The 15,409-nt window shown below is 37.5% G+C and overlaps 1 protein-coding gene and 1 long non-coding RNA gene across 2 annotated transcripts in view; one reads left to right on the top strand and one right to left on the bottom strand.

Annotated features, from left to right (window-relative positions):
* LOC147842882 (uncharacterized) overlaps nt 1-15,409 on the top strand; it is a 797,275-nt gene that overhangs the window by 430,102 nt on the left and 351,764 nt on the right. The window lies entirely within an intron of this gene.
* The window catches only part of naa35 (N-alpha-acetyltransferase 35, NatC auxiliary subunit), a 32,251-nt gene continuing 17,297 nt past the window's right edge, over nt 456-15,409 (bottom strand). The window contains 10 exon segments of the mRNA NM_199550.1: nt 456-684; nt 2,539-2,619; nt 4,119-4,241; nt 4,722-4,862; nt 5,798-5,865; nt 5,946-6,082; nt 8,076-8,254; nt 10,957-11,055; nt 11,140-11,206; nt 14,832-14,938. Of these exon segments, the coding sequence (NP_955844.1) occupies nt 625-684; nt 2,539-2,619; nt 4,119-4,241; nt 4,722-4,862; nt 5,798-5,865; nt 5,946-6,082; nt 8,076-8,254; nt 10,957-11,055; nt 11,140-11,206; nt 14,832-14,938 (1,062 nt within the window). The 3' untranslated portion in view covers nt 456-624.

Here is a 15,409-nt window from a genome sequence, read left to right as displayed (position 1 = left end):
GTGGTTAGGGTAAGGAAAAGTTTAGTTGTCGCACACGGATTTCAAAATAAAATTCTGATATAAGCTCACATAATAAGTAATAAAATAAAATGTTGTTGTTTTTTTGACGACACACTCCGCGACCCACTGAAAATGTTCCCGCGACCCACTTTTGGGTCACGACCCACCAGTTGAGAAACACTGAACTAAACTGTCCGTAGTGTACGAGTGTGTATGTGAATGAGCGTGTATGTGTGTTTCCCAATACTGGGTTGCAGCTGGAAGGGCATCGGCTGCGTAAAAACATATGCTAGAATAGTTGTCGGTTCATTCCGCTGTGGCGACCTCTGAAATAGAGCCTAAGCCGAAGGAAAACCATGAATATACAGGAGGGCTAATAATTCAACTGTAAAACCTGTAGAATGACGTTTTGGTTTCATTTGAAAGCCACTGGAAACAAAACACGTGAGAAAGAGTTTTTTTTTTCCTCCCAATTTAATAGATTTGAATCAACCAAACAAAAACACGAACTGTTCAAACCAAACCACAGTGAGGGCATCCATAACTGTACCATTACAGCGATGGATATGAAGTTATTCAGCTTTTTTACAGAAGATGAGTCCAGGCCTGGAAACGTGGAGGATCTCATAGGATTTTGACTATGGGGAAGTATTTGTGAGCAGAGAAGTCAAATTCAGGAAGGGCCTACGGAGAGAAAATAGCTATGAATGCACTGAATTTCAACTCTGTGAATACCATTTATGTGCTCTTAATACAAGACATAATTTAGGCCCAATCCCAATTCTACCCATTAGCCCTATCCCTTGTTTTGCACATTCACGTGAAGGGGTAGGGGTGTATCGATTCTCTTTAGCTTGAAGGCGTAAGGTTAAGGGGAAGGGCTAGATAGCCCTTGAAACTGAGATTTCAAACTGAGAATTCACTCGAAACCGAAGGGTAAGAAAATTTCTTACAACAGCAGCATGGCAGCACACGGATATCAGGAGACGCACAAATTAGTATATATTTTTTTGTCATTATTACAAGTTTTTACGACAAACAAACACCTTTTAATATATTCATAACCGCGTCCGTGTTTTACCGTCATGCTTTAAAAAAAACGCTAAAATAAAAACCGTTTAATTTGGCTATCTATAATCCCTGATAATAACTCCTGTACAGCATTCCCATAACATTCTGTCACTCGAATCTCCTGTCAGAAAAGTCTAGTGGCTGACAATGAGCTTTTTACAGTGTCTGCTATGATGTTAATGTTGTTTTTGTGCGTTTATATAGATGAATATGGCCACTGTGTAAATGCACAGTACAGTACAATCTTATATCCACATTATATATATGTTGATAACATGATATCGCTACCTTCAGTGATTTCCTGAAAAAAAACCCCAAAAAACAACAACACAACTGGAATAACTACAGTAGTCGCCATCGTCGATTTCATATGAAGCAAGAGATCTTGATGACGTGTGCAGTTGTTGTAGTAATGTCCCATTTCTTAGGGTTAAATTTTGAAGCCCTTTCCCTTCCCACTCTGTTTCAAGGGCCAAGGAGAACGGGTAGGGGTACAAAAATAGAACTGGGATTGGGCCTTTTATTGCCATCTTTAGTTTGTAATAAAAATAAAAGTGGATTTCAGACATGTACTGTATATTAACACCTTTATAAATGCTACCATAAATAATGCTAAAATAATACAGTGTAAAACAATTAATTAATAGGTTTAAAATGACAAAGGGAAAACGCTTACTGATTTAAAGGGGACCTATTATGCAAAAATCACTTTTATAAGTGGTTTCAACCCAGTCGTGTGGCAACAGTGTGCGAGTAAAACCAGCTTTTAATAGTAAAAATGTATTAATTAAATTTTTTATAATCACACTTGATATAAACAGTCTGCAGAAACACTTTGATTGACTTTCTCCCTTTGTATGTGTCATCAGAGGGGGAAAGCCCCACCCACTAGTGACCATCTCTCCCTCGTTAGCATATGATGTTACGGTCTATTCACACGGGGTGTCAGCGTCAACGCTTCCCATTCACTTTGAATGGGTGAGGTCAAGCGTTGCCGAACTGAATTGTGGGTCCATCGACGCCGCTTCAGTGGCGTTGCTCGCTACAAAAGTTGGGACTTTCTCAACTTTTCAAGCGCCAACTGAAGCGTCAGCCAATGAGATTGCTGTATGCAAATACACCACCTTAGACAGTAGCCGATTGCGGACAAATGTCATTGGCTGACGCTGACATGACGATTGCGTCAGCCCCAACTTCAGACACGCCCTCTGTCAAGCACTGTGTGAATCAGCCGTTATTCTTGTTTTTGAATCTGCCACTATGCTGACACTATGCTATGCTCCACCTTCATTTGAAAAGAGCACAATCTCGTTTGAATATAAAGTCTATAAGGGTCAGTTTCAAAGAGTTATAAAATATTATTTGTGTGGTGTTTTGAGCTGAAACTTCACATACACACTCTAGAGACATCAGAGAGTTATTTTACATCTTGTAACAAGGGACATAACCATAATACATTTTTTGTACCTTGGTCTCCTTCTTGTGTCCTCCAGCCAGCAGCTTCATTACAACAATATTGGGTTTGGCCACTTTAAGGATACGATTAACCTAAAACAAGATTCAGCAACAAAATCATTTTTAGTGCAGTAATTGCTTGAGAAAGATGTTCATTCTAACATGAAATAAATGAGTTTTAAATATATTTACAGTGCATCTGAAAAGTATTCATAGCGCTTCACTTTTTCTAAAAAAATGTTATGTTAAGCTGAGTGATTGGGGAGAAGGGCCTTAGTCAGGGAGGTAATCAATAACCCGATGGTCACTCTGTCTGAGCTCCAATGTTCTTCTGTGGAGAGAGGAGAACCTTACAGAAGGACTAGCATCTGTGCAGCAATCCACCAATCAGGCCTGTATAGTAGAGTGGGCAGACTGAAGCCACTCCCCGCCTGGAATTTGCCAAAAGGCATCTGAAGGACTCTCAGACCATAACAAACTAAATTTTCTGGTGTGATGAGACTAAAACTGAACTCTTTGGAGTGAATACCAGGCGTTACATTTGGAGAAAACCAGGCGCTCATCACCAGGCTAATACCATCCCTACAGTGAAGCATGATGGTGGCAGCATCATGCTGTGGGGATGTTTTTTGCAGCAGGAACTGGAAGACTAGTCAGGATAGAGGGAGAGATGAATGCAGCAATGTACAGAGACATCCTGAATGAAAACCTGCTTCTTGCTCTTGACCTCACACTGGGACAACGGTTCATCTTCCAGCAGAACAATGATCCAAAGCACACCGCCAGAATATTAATGGAGTGGCTTCACAACAACTCTGTGAATGTCCTTGAGTGGCCCAGCCAGAGCCCAGACCTAAATCCTATTGAACATCTCTGGAGAGATCTGAAAATGGCAGTACACCGTCACTTCCCATCCAACCTGATAGAGCTTGAGAGGTACTGCAAGGAGGAATGGGCAAAAATTCCCAAAGACAGGTGTGCTAAGCTTGTGGCTTCATATTCAGAAAGACTCGAGGCTGTAATCGCTGCCAAAGCTGCATCAGCAAAGTATTGAGCAAAGGCTGTAAATACTGATGCACATGTAATCCTTCAGGTTTTATATATTTAATAAATTTGCCACAATTTCAAAAACTTTTTTTTCACATTGTTATTATGAGGTATTGTGTGTAGAATGTGGAGGAAATAAATGAATTTAATCCATATTGGAATAAGGCTGTAACATAAAATAATGTTGAAAAAATGAAGTGCCATGAATACTTAAAAATGAAATGTTGTCAAAATGAAATAAATTGTGAAATGAATTCTTGGGTCGAAATCATGTTTTGAACAAATTCTTAAAAGTTCTTATAACTCTTAAAAAAATATTTAGTCTGTCATTATGACAGTAAATAATAATTTATTGTTAATTTGCAAGACACTTGTATTGTTTAGTGATTGTTTCTCAAAGATAAAAAAAATCAGAGCACACACAGTTAAAGACAAAATGATTAGCTTATAAATTTAGAGTAATCATGATCATCTCTACTGTACATAATTCTGTTAATAAGACTAGACCGATTCCCAAAGCAATATAAGAACTGTCTGAAGTGTACCTCTGCATCAGGGCTGGTGACATTTTCCAGTATGAGTTTGGCCTGCTGGAAATGTTTACTGGCAGCCATATAGAGATCCGCTGAGCGAGGAGGAGGATTGTACTTCTTCAAATCGGACATTTCCTACATTCACACACAGAGACGGAGAGAAATAATATGAATAATAATTAATACATTACAATTAATTAATCATATACTTAATTATCTATTCATAATTAATAATAATATATATATATATATATATATATATATATATATATATATATATATATATATATATATATATATATATATATATATACACACACACACATTCATATACAATTATATATATATATATATATATATATATATATATATATATATATATATATATATATATATATACACACACATACATACATCTTTTTTAATAATCATATTAGTCTTTTTTTCTGTATGGATTTATCAAATTTTTTATTGTTTTTTATGCATGTATAAATATTGTATTGATTGTTTATGTAATATTCAATGCTTTGGGAATACTTGATAAAATCACAACAAAAATGTAAGAGAATTGTATCAGTACACATCCCCTTCGTATATTAAATAAAAGTCATGTACCTTAAACTGGATGTAGTGCACTGGCGGTGGTGTGACCACACTGTTGAAAGGGGCGAAGCGATGCTCGTAGCGCACCTGCTCACTGTCCAGCTCAAACTGAGGTTTGCGCACCTTTCGATCCATATCCAGCGCGATCATCGTCTGACGGAGAGAGAGAGAAGAGTCAGTACCAGAATCAAAGACATCTTTTTGTCTGAAACTATTTGTTTATAAATACATTAGGGTCGGGGCACACCAAGCTGACGCCAATCAACTAGCACTGACGAAACCAAAATGAGCTGGTTCTCCCCGGCCATCTTTCCCAAGTGCTTGTCTGCTTTAACTGCATGACGTCATACAAACATCAGTCAGTGACAGAGATGGACACGGATGAAGCAGAAATCCAGCACATCACTCAAAAATACCAAGTAAGTTCCATGTATTTGTGGTGGAGTTGGACACGGTGGCGCAGTGGGTAGCACAATCGCCTCAAAGCAAGAAGGTCACTGGTTCGAGCCCCCGTTGGGTCAGTTGGCATTTCTGTTTGGAGTTTGCATGTTTTCCAAGTGTTTGCATGGGTTTCCTCTGGGTGCTCCGGTTTCCCCCACAGTCCAAAGACATGCGCTATAGGTAAACTGAATAAGCTAAATTGGCCGTATTGTATGTATGAATGCAAGAGTGTATGGGTATTTCCCAGTGTTGGGTTGCAGCTGGAAGGGCATCCTCTGCGTAAAACATATGCTGGATAAGTTGGTGGTTTATTCTGCTGTTGAAACCCCAGATTAATAAACGGAATAAGCCAAAAATAAATGAATGAATCAATGTGGTAGAGTTTATTCAAGCCTTTCTGAAACGATGAGTCCCACACAAATGCTGTTAGAACGTTTCAGTATACACACGTTTACTGAACTACGCAAATTAAATAGCAATTTTTGTGTCTTTATTACAAACATGCTCTGCTTAAAAAAAGGTTTTTAACTTGTAAAACTAACTCTTGAGATCTTTTAATCCCAGTTTCTTTGCAAAAGCTGTTCTGTGGAAACTTTTAACACATGGGTATGCAGCATGTTGATAACGTTTACTCCAGTCTGTTTTACCTTGTACATGCCAGCACACATGTTCTGGTAAGCCTGGCTCATGGTGATCTCTTTACTCAGAGGACGAGCTGAGGAGACAGCAGAAAACATGAAGGCTTACGACTGCAACATGACAATCATACAAAGCAGAAGAGATGAATATAGAAACCTTTCTTCTTCTTCTTGCTCTTCTTGCTGCTGCGCACTTTGAGCTGCTCCTCCAGGATTCTCTCCTCCGCCATCTGAGAGCTGTCGGCTCGACTCAACGTCGACATCAGCCACGCATACAAGAACTCTGACAAATACCTGAAGATGCATACATGGAGACAAAGACATGTAAACTTTTTTCAAACATCATTAGACGAGTTGAACAGCCTGTTTTGCTGCTGAACTTTAAGACTATATACCTCTGTTATGAATGGATAACGTCTTCATATGTTTAATATCCGTTTTATTGTGCTAACACCTAATTTAGGCCATATTAATACATTATAGCAGTGCTCCTCAACCACCGGGCCGTGGACCAGTAACGGTTCATGGATCAATTGGTACCTGGCCGCAAGGAAATCATTAATTATTTCTGTTTAATTTATTATCTGAGTCTTTTATTTTGAAAAATCTTTTATTTTGAAAAATGACTGTTTTCTCTTGTTTACACTTGAGCGCCCAAATTTAACCCACAAGCAATAAAACGAGTACGAAACAGATGCCTCTGGAAAGTTTCTTTGCTAAGAGGAACAGGCCCAGTGAAGGACCCACGAACTGCCAAGGAATGAATCCACAACCCATTTGTCAACAATTCAGGTGAATCCACCATGTCTGTCCAAGAAGATCAACTGATGGAGATCGCAAATGACTGCAGCCTTTTAGGTGCCGTTAGCATATCATGTCTTTTTTGAATTTGCACAAGTTTGTTGTTTCCGATGGAGGTGCACGGCTTGCGCGCATAAGTGGTGTGACGCGAGACACGTGACAATAACTGATCGATCAGCTTCATACTTTGTATTGAATATACACACCGAGGTAGACTAATCATCTCAGACAAACACAGAACACCCAAACACTGCAGTGCTTTTTAATTTGCTCCATAAATAAAACTTGTATCAGAGTGACAGCAATAATTTGCTGTCGCCAAGAAACCTACAACCTATTAAAAACCGCAACCCTATAACCCCCCATATATATTTATAAACTATTGTCAGTAGATGACAATTTAAACACTTAAAATACTAATTAACAGCCAATGGACTTCAAACAATGGACAGTACCGATAAAAACAACTGTTCAGCATAATTCTTTATCTCAGCTAAATTATGTTATAAATTTTGAAATAAACAATTACATTATGACTGATAAATATTTAGATGACAGTCATCAAGGAGGCCAAAATCTAAAACTGGCTCAGAAAAATAGTGGCTTTTCATTTTCTGTTGGTCTTGGTACACAGTGCAACTACAAAAGCTTTAAATAAAGATTAAAAATTGTATCAAAACTCACTGGTCATTTATTAACAAAATGCAAATGGTGTAATCCGAATTTGCTCCATAAATAAAACTTGTATCAAAGTAACAGCAAAGTGTCGCCTAGAAACCTACAACCTATCGAAAACCGCAACCCCCTCATATATATATATATATATATATATACACACACACACACACATGTATATATATACACATACACACACACACGCAACAAACACACACAAACACACACATACATATACATACACACACACACACACACACACACACATATATATATATATATATATATATATATATATATACATATATATATATATATATATATATATATATATATATTTTATGTTCTAAATTTTAAGACAAACAATTAAAATATGACTGATAAATATTTAGATGACAGTCATTAATTATGCCAAAATCTAAAATTGGCCTAGAAAAATAGAGGCTTTTCATTTTCTGTCGGTCTTAGTACACAGTGCAACCACAAAAGAGTCAAGCTCTAAATAAAAAATTAAATTAAATCAAAACTCACTGGTCATTTTTTAACAAAATGCAAATGGTCTAATCCGATTCAACGATCTATGCTAAGTTAAGCTAAAAGTGCTCCCGCCAGACCTGGAGATCTGCTGAATGGACTCAAGAGTGATTAAACTCATCTGTTTCAAATATGATTTAGCATTTAAATATTTTTATGTAAATGTTTTTTAACAAAATGGTGCTCACGTTTGTGCATACAGTGTGTTTTGTTCTGTACCCACGCTTCTGGGTCAGCCTGTAATATTTAAACTGTTGTAGCTGTTTAGTGGTCGTACCAGTAGATGTAATAGTATTCGTGCATGCTGTAGAGCTCCAGCTCAAAGCCGCTGAGCAGGTACTGGATCATGATGCGCAGGTTGTGGTAGAGGATCCAGGTGCCCAGACAGGCTAAATGCTGCCGCTGTGGCTCCAGCTTCATCAGCAGACCGTGAAGAGCAGCGTCCACCTTCTCTGCCTGAACAACAACAAAAACACACTCGATCATGACCTACAATTTCCATTAAGTCATTACATCAACGATCCTCACTGCCTGATATATACAGATATATACAATATAAAGTAAATGAGTAATGGTCATGGTGAGTAATATCTTCTCCTGTTCATCCCACAAGCGCACTGCCTGACACATGATTAGTGTGTCTCTCTGTCAACAGTGAGGACTTCACATGCAATAAATGTAGGGAAATAGTCCTAAGAATTAAAGACGCACATGGTAAGAATGTTTGAGGGCGGCACGGTGGTTCAATAGTTAGCACTGTCGCCTCACAGCGAAAAGGTCGCTGGTTCAAGTCCCGGCTGGGTCAGTAGGCATTTCTGCGTGGCGTAGAGTCCAAACGCATGCGCCATAAGTTAATTGAATCAAACTAAACTGGCTGTAGTGTATGAGTGTGTGTGTGTGTATGTGTGTGTGAATGAGTGTTTGTGTGTTTCCCAGTACTGGTTTGCTGCTGGAAGGGCATCCGCTGCGCAAAATAGATGCTGGAATAGTTGACGGGTCATTCCGCTGTGGCGACACCTGATAAATAAGACTCTAATCCAGAAAAATTAATGAATAAAGAGTGTCAGGACTCCAAGAGGGTTCACAACCATGAAACTCCAGAAACTGTCGTAAAGACACAGGCTGCGTCCGAAACCGCATACTTCCATACTATATAGTACGCTAAAATCAGTATGCGAGCCGAGTAGTGTGTCCGAATTCATAGAATTTGAAAATCAGTATGCGAGAAGTACCCGGATGACTTACTACTTCCGGCGAGATTCTGGAGTGCGCATCCCATGCACGCTGCGCTATCCCATGATGCCCCGCGAGCGAATTCATGAATGGGAGTGAAGCGACGCAAATGATGCAGGAAGGTCGCGTGACCATGACTAAATGGCGGATGTAGTACGTCCGAATTCCATTCATACTTTTCACATTCATACTGTATAGAACGTACTTTTCTAACGGCCGAGTAGTACGTTTAAATTCAAATGCAGTACCTACTGAGTAGTAGGCGGTTTCGGACGCAGACACACGCCTGGATCTGAGCCCCTCCCCTAAGGTATCATCAGTCTATAGAAATTGATGCTTGGCTCATTTACTAGAAGGCGAACTTCCTTAACTAGAGTGCCCGTTAAATCATTCAGCATTTAAAGGTGAGATGTGTAAGACTGACACCCAGTGGTTAAACTAAGTATTGCAGTTCAAAATCAAAACACTTTTTCACATGGCCTCTCCTCTGAATGACTCCACGCAAATGCAGGTTGCCAGATTGATGAGACCAACAGAAGTGAGCGTGCCTGACTATTAAGCCTACACCGTAACTTCATGCAACAACATGCAATGAAAGGAATCTTTTCCATGTTTAAAGGAGTTAAACAGAATTTTTATTTTAGAAATGGTTTCTCAGCCATTTTCTTAACAACATAAAACTACTATGACAATGATGACCTCAGGTCCTGATTATGTGCTTTATTCAGTGTTAATGCTACAAATGTGAGTTTGAATGCCATTTTACATGACATGTATCGCCTTAATGAAAGCAGCAGCATGTAGTTTACCTGAGATATTGAAACTAAAATAAACATAGGCCTATAACTTAGTTTGAAAATGAATGTTAGAACGGCGTCTCAGTGTAAACCAACAAATATCAGCATGTACTTTTGATACACATTAAAAATAAATTGAAATACAGTGCGCTTTCCACCAAGGAAACCAAAGATTCTGAAATGTAATTGAGAAAACTGGCAGTGGGCTGGTTATAGAGACCAAAACAAATACAGACATTCTGGCACGGAATGCACATTTTTAAAGTAAAAAAAAAAAAAAACAGACGGAAGCATTGTTTTTTGGGTAAACAAGTAGATTCACTTAAGGCTGATTTATACTTCTTCGTCAAACGCCGGCGTATGCTACGGCGCTGACGCAAAGCCCTTCGCCCTGGCCGTCGTTGACGTGCACCTCTCAAAAAATGTAACTACACGTCGCAACGACGCGTAGCATAAGCTCTGTGATTGGTCGGATTGGTAGCGCTGACGAGTCTGGGCGGGACAGAGAGCCGCGCGAATGGCGCGAGCGATTGTTTACAAGTGTGGAGTCCCGTGAAGGAGCTCCGGATGGAAAGTTTTGTTTTGTGTTTACCTCATAGTTAAAGTTGTTGCAGGTCCGCCGGTTTCTGCCTCAAAATGAGCCAGTTTGAGACACTTGTACATCCAGGAAGTGTTCAGGAAAAGCAAAAAAGCAGCAAAGAAACTCGGCACAGAGGAACATCAACACCTCACTGCCCACTAGCGTTTCGGAAGTGTTAATGCAGACCGACAGAGACAGCGCGCAGAAGTATAAATGCACAGCCACGCGCGTTGCATGCGCCGTGAGTTACGCCGGTCACCTGACGCAGAAGTATAAATCAGGCTTTAGCATCTTTCTTAAATATCTGCACAAATATGCTGTTTTTATGCTATCGAGTACTCAAAAACTTACATACAGCACCTTTAAAACTCAGCAAACTACACTTTTAAGTACTCTATAATCTTTGGTTGGAAAACAACAAGAGGACAGGTAAAAAAAAAAAAAAAGACAATTCTAATATTGGCTTAATGTTGCCTAATATAAATGTAAATGTGGTCGATGTTTGATTGCAGTTTACATGTAAACAAAGGAAAATCTAATCTACACACCTCATCCTGAAGTGTGGCGAACTCCTCCAGAATGTGACCCAGTTTGTCTCTCTGTCGGGCTCGGTTGTGTCCGTGAATCTGGATGAGGCTGCAGAACGGCTGTGGCAGATAGTAATTCTCTTATTTGACCATGTTAAATCAAAAAACACAGTTATATCTATTTGAATAAAATGAATCACAAACCCGCGTGCAGTGTGTGACAAAGGAGTCGATATAATCTTTAGCCTGGTGGTTATTATTCAAACTGCATCTGTGAAGAAGAAAAAAAAAAACAAGAGTTAAAACAAGTTAGGAACGTGATATGATCTTTAATTGATTATAGTTTATCACCAGATTCAAAATGGTGTGAACTTCCCATTACTGCACAATTTTTTATTACATAATAAATGACATTAAATATAAATGAACGATGCTGTTCTAAAATTATTTTAAAGAGTAATGACAATTTTAATGACAATGTATGACAAATTCAGTTTGTTCCACTGAAAAAATGTGCTTAAAAAATTTCAAGTCACAATTATAATGGCCTCATGACAGTCATGTTTATGACAGACTTATGACAAGTCATGTCGTCTTGATAATAGGTGCGTTCGACTTCATGCAGCGCTGCGCAGATCGATCGAAATCTGTCTTAAAGCTGTGCATTCTGGTTAGAAATCTTGTCCGGATTGATGCTGCGCCGACGCCACGTGACTGTCACATGTGGCATCAAAGTACCGCGACAGCGCTCCGAGATCAGACGGCAAACTCAGACCATGCAGCTTCTGAAGAGCGACTGCAGGAGCTTTGATGACGACACCGATATTACACGATTGGCCGAGTTCACCACATGACAACAAACACGTGTATTTCGGGTTTATAATTGGACAAATTCCGATTCAAAAGTTTCAAAACAAACAATTCACTTTTCACACCCTCTCTATCCTGTACACATCTTGCTTATTAAAAGACTACAAATATTTTACTGCAGTAATCATCTTTTGTTAAATAATCTGGTTATAAAGGTTAGCTTGTTTGCACAGGTTTATTTTTAACTTTTTTATACAGACTATTTACTGCATTCATCTCCATGAAAGATTTAAATGATATATTTTATTGTATATTTTAGTGAATAACCTAAATAAGTCTTAAAGACTTGAAATAAGAAAATCATCATCATTGATCCTGCCACCCTAAAGCTCTCTTAACAAATTAAAGTAAAGAACTATTTTATTAAATAATTATAAAATGGTTTTATTATTATAATATAAATAGGCCTATATATTTTATTTCCTGTCTAGCAGTTTAAAGGCTACCTGCTCTTTCTGGGAAACTTCTACATAGCTCACTTATTTTACCTTTTGTTCTTTTCAACACAATCTTTTTGGATTAAAATGCTTTTTTGAAAATTCATTCATTATCCAAAATAATGTCATTTATTAAGACCTAATCAAAACACCTTGTTTTGCTTTTTACATTGGAAATTTTTATATCTATAAATGTACATATATGTAAACCCATTTTTAGCATATTCAAACAAGAAGTATTAGCCTAAAGGTTGATGTTTAACTCCTAGAATTTATGCTTATTACTTTGTATTTAATAGACCTGTTCGTTTTTATGTTTATATTAACCTCTCATTTCCTCTTATTTTTCTCATGCATTTGTTATATATTTTATTCATAATTCTCTCTTATTGTTTAAAAAGGAACTACAGTTTGTAGAAACTGTATTCTGTTTTATTTGTAAATGTTTTGTTGTTATAAATAAAAACAACAAAAAAACTATGATGACGCCATGTTATCGGTCATCATGACTGCAGCAACTTTGAGTCCCGAAGTGTCCAGCTGTCCGTCTTGACGGCTCCGTTTTCAACTCCGCCCCCGCCTGCGCTCGGTTAATCTCGTTGATCACCGGCTGCAGCTGAGCTTCATGTCGAACGCACCTATTGTCAAGTTGTCATAATATCATCTTTGCATTTAAAGTGACATAAGTGGGCAAATGACACTGAATGACAGATATCCAAAGCATACAAAAAGTCTCATTCATATTCAAGATGTGTCATATCATGATTATAAATGTGTTATGACAGTCTAATAAACACCCATTCAAATAAAGAGTTTTTCCATAAGCAGGATTTCTGCAGGTTTCTCCTAGTCAAATTAAGACCTTTTTAAGACCATTATGAATGACATCTTAAGGCCCGTGCACACGAGACGTTTTTTTCTCACGTTTTCTGTCGACGTTTAACGCCTCGTAACTAAATAAAGGGCGTCAATGTGATTGTGCACACCAACGCGCAAAACAGCAGGCGCAAATATCGTCATTTAAAAAAAAAAACGCCTCATGCTCGTTTTGTTGTTTTGACGTGCAGCGTCAAAACCTTCTCCACCAATCAGATCGGCACTTTTGTTCACGTGCACGGAGCTGCTTAAGTTACCGTAAACAGCACTTGGAGGCACTCAAGCGCAAAACTGTCAATGCGAGTGCACACTGAAGAAGATGCCCAGAGGCGATATGAACGTGGAGCTGCTTATTGCACTGGTAAACAACAATAATTTTTTCATCGCTAGAGCTTGCTTGTTCAAATCACCAGTAAAGTTAACAACAAGCGTGTGAACTTCCGCTCCTCCACTTCTTCTGTGTTATAACCGGGTGTCAGAAGCTTATAGTTGTGCAGCGCCATCTAATGACAAAAGAGTGATTAAGCATACTCTTCTGCTTGACGCCAGTGAAAAGCGATTGAGTTTGAACACTGAAAAACATCTCGTAAAACGCTGACGATAAACGCAAATGAAAAAGGTCCCGGTGTGTAGGAGCCTTTAGACTTATACAGGACTAAACGATAAGTATTCTTTTCTAATGATCAGCGGATAACATTAAAATTCAAACATGGTAATTTCTTAGCTTCATGTTTTAAATCATTTGTTAAAACAAGTAAACTCTAGTTTATACATATAATATTATTCTCAGCATAACTTTTGTTTAAAAAAATTAATGAAATTAAAATTTAATTGTTGGTTGTACTGATCGGCTAGCTTTACATGGACGAAGGAAAATTAAGAATAGTTTAAAATTATTTAAGACCTACAACACAATATTTGAGCGAATTGTACACTTTTTAAGTATTTTTATTTAATTTTTAATTTAAAACCCTGCAGACACCCTGAAATTTAGTCCAAAAGTTAAATAAACTAGAAATAGATTTTCCTGCCAATGGTTTGAATCCTTTGTCATTACAGGTTCAAAAAATTGTGTGTTTAGCCCTTGTTTTCATGCGCTCTGGAGTGATTTTGAAGCTTAATTTGGCCACAACTTTTTGTGTTTCAGCAAAGGTAATGATTTTAGGTGGCAAATCTTATTTTGACACATATTTTAAGAAAATCCTTTAAAAAACAAAACAAAAAAACAACAACAACAACAACAAAACACTCCTGGCAAATTGACTACCCTTTCGTTAGGTTCAGGGCTGTTTTTGCCCTATTGACTTTCATTATAAAGACATTTTTGGATTGCAAAGGCATGACATCATATAATAATGCATTATTTATTATTGGTGCAAAGAGGTTGTAAAATTTTTTGTAAAATTACAGAATGTTTGCAGATATAAAAATATCCTCCACATTTTACTTATGCAAAAAAATTATAATTAAATTAAAACAAAATATTATAATTATTAAGTACCAGTGATTATATTTATTTTGTCGTTTTTACTGTTGATCATCAGTTGTAGTGCAAAAAAAGCATAGTTTTGGGCTTTTATATGGAGTTTTAAAAATGGTGTTATAATGGAAGTCAATGGGGCAAAAACAGCCCGGAACGAAATGAAAGGGTAGTCAATTTGAACAGTTCACAAGGGTTAAAAAGTCAAAAGTACAATGTAACTAAACACTCACTTTGAGGAAAGAACAGGTGGACTGACAAAACAGCGCAGCGCATCTTTAATCATATCCTGCATCAGATGAGTCCCAAACACCTTCTTGTTGTCGATCAGAAACGTGGTCTGCATCACACAAAAACAGTCAGGTAAGGGTTAAATCTATGTGTTCGAGACCTATTATACAGTTGAAGACAGAATTATTTGCTCTCCAGTGAATTTTGCTTCTTTTCAAATATTTCCCAAATGATGTCTAACAGATTTAGGAATTTTTCACAGTATTTCCTCTAATATTTTTTTTTTCTGGAGAAAGTCTTATTTGATTTATTTTGGCTAGAATAAAACCAGTTTTTAAATTTTTAAACCCTTTTAAGGTCAATATTTTTAGCCCCTTTAAGCAATATTTTTTTCTGATTGTCCACAGAACAAACTATCATTACACAATAACATGCCTAATTACCTAACCTAACTAACCCGGTTAAGCCTTTAAATGTCACTTTAAGCTGTATAGAAGTGTCTTGAAAAAATATCTAGTCAAATATTTATAATTGTCATCATGGCAAAGATAAAATAAATCAGTTACTAAAAATGAGTTAT

The sequence above is a fragment of the Danio rerio genome, chromosome 8, assembly GCF_052040795.2.
Source record: "Danio rerio strain M-AB ecotype USA chromosome 8, GRCz13ab, whole genome shotgun sequence".
NCBI lineage: Eukaryota > Metazoa > Chordata > Actinopteri > Cypriniformes > Danionidae > Danio > Danio rerio.
This window is presented reverse-complemented; position numbering and strand designations above follow the sequence as displayed.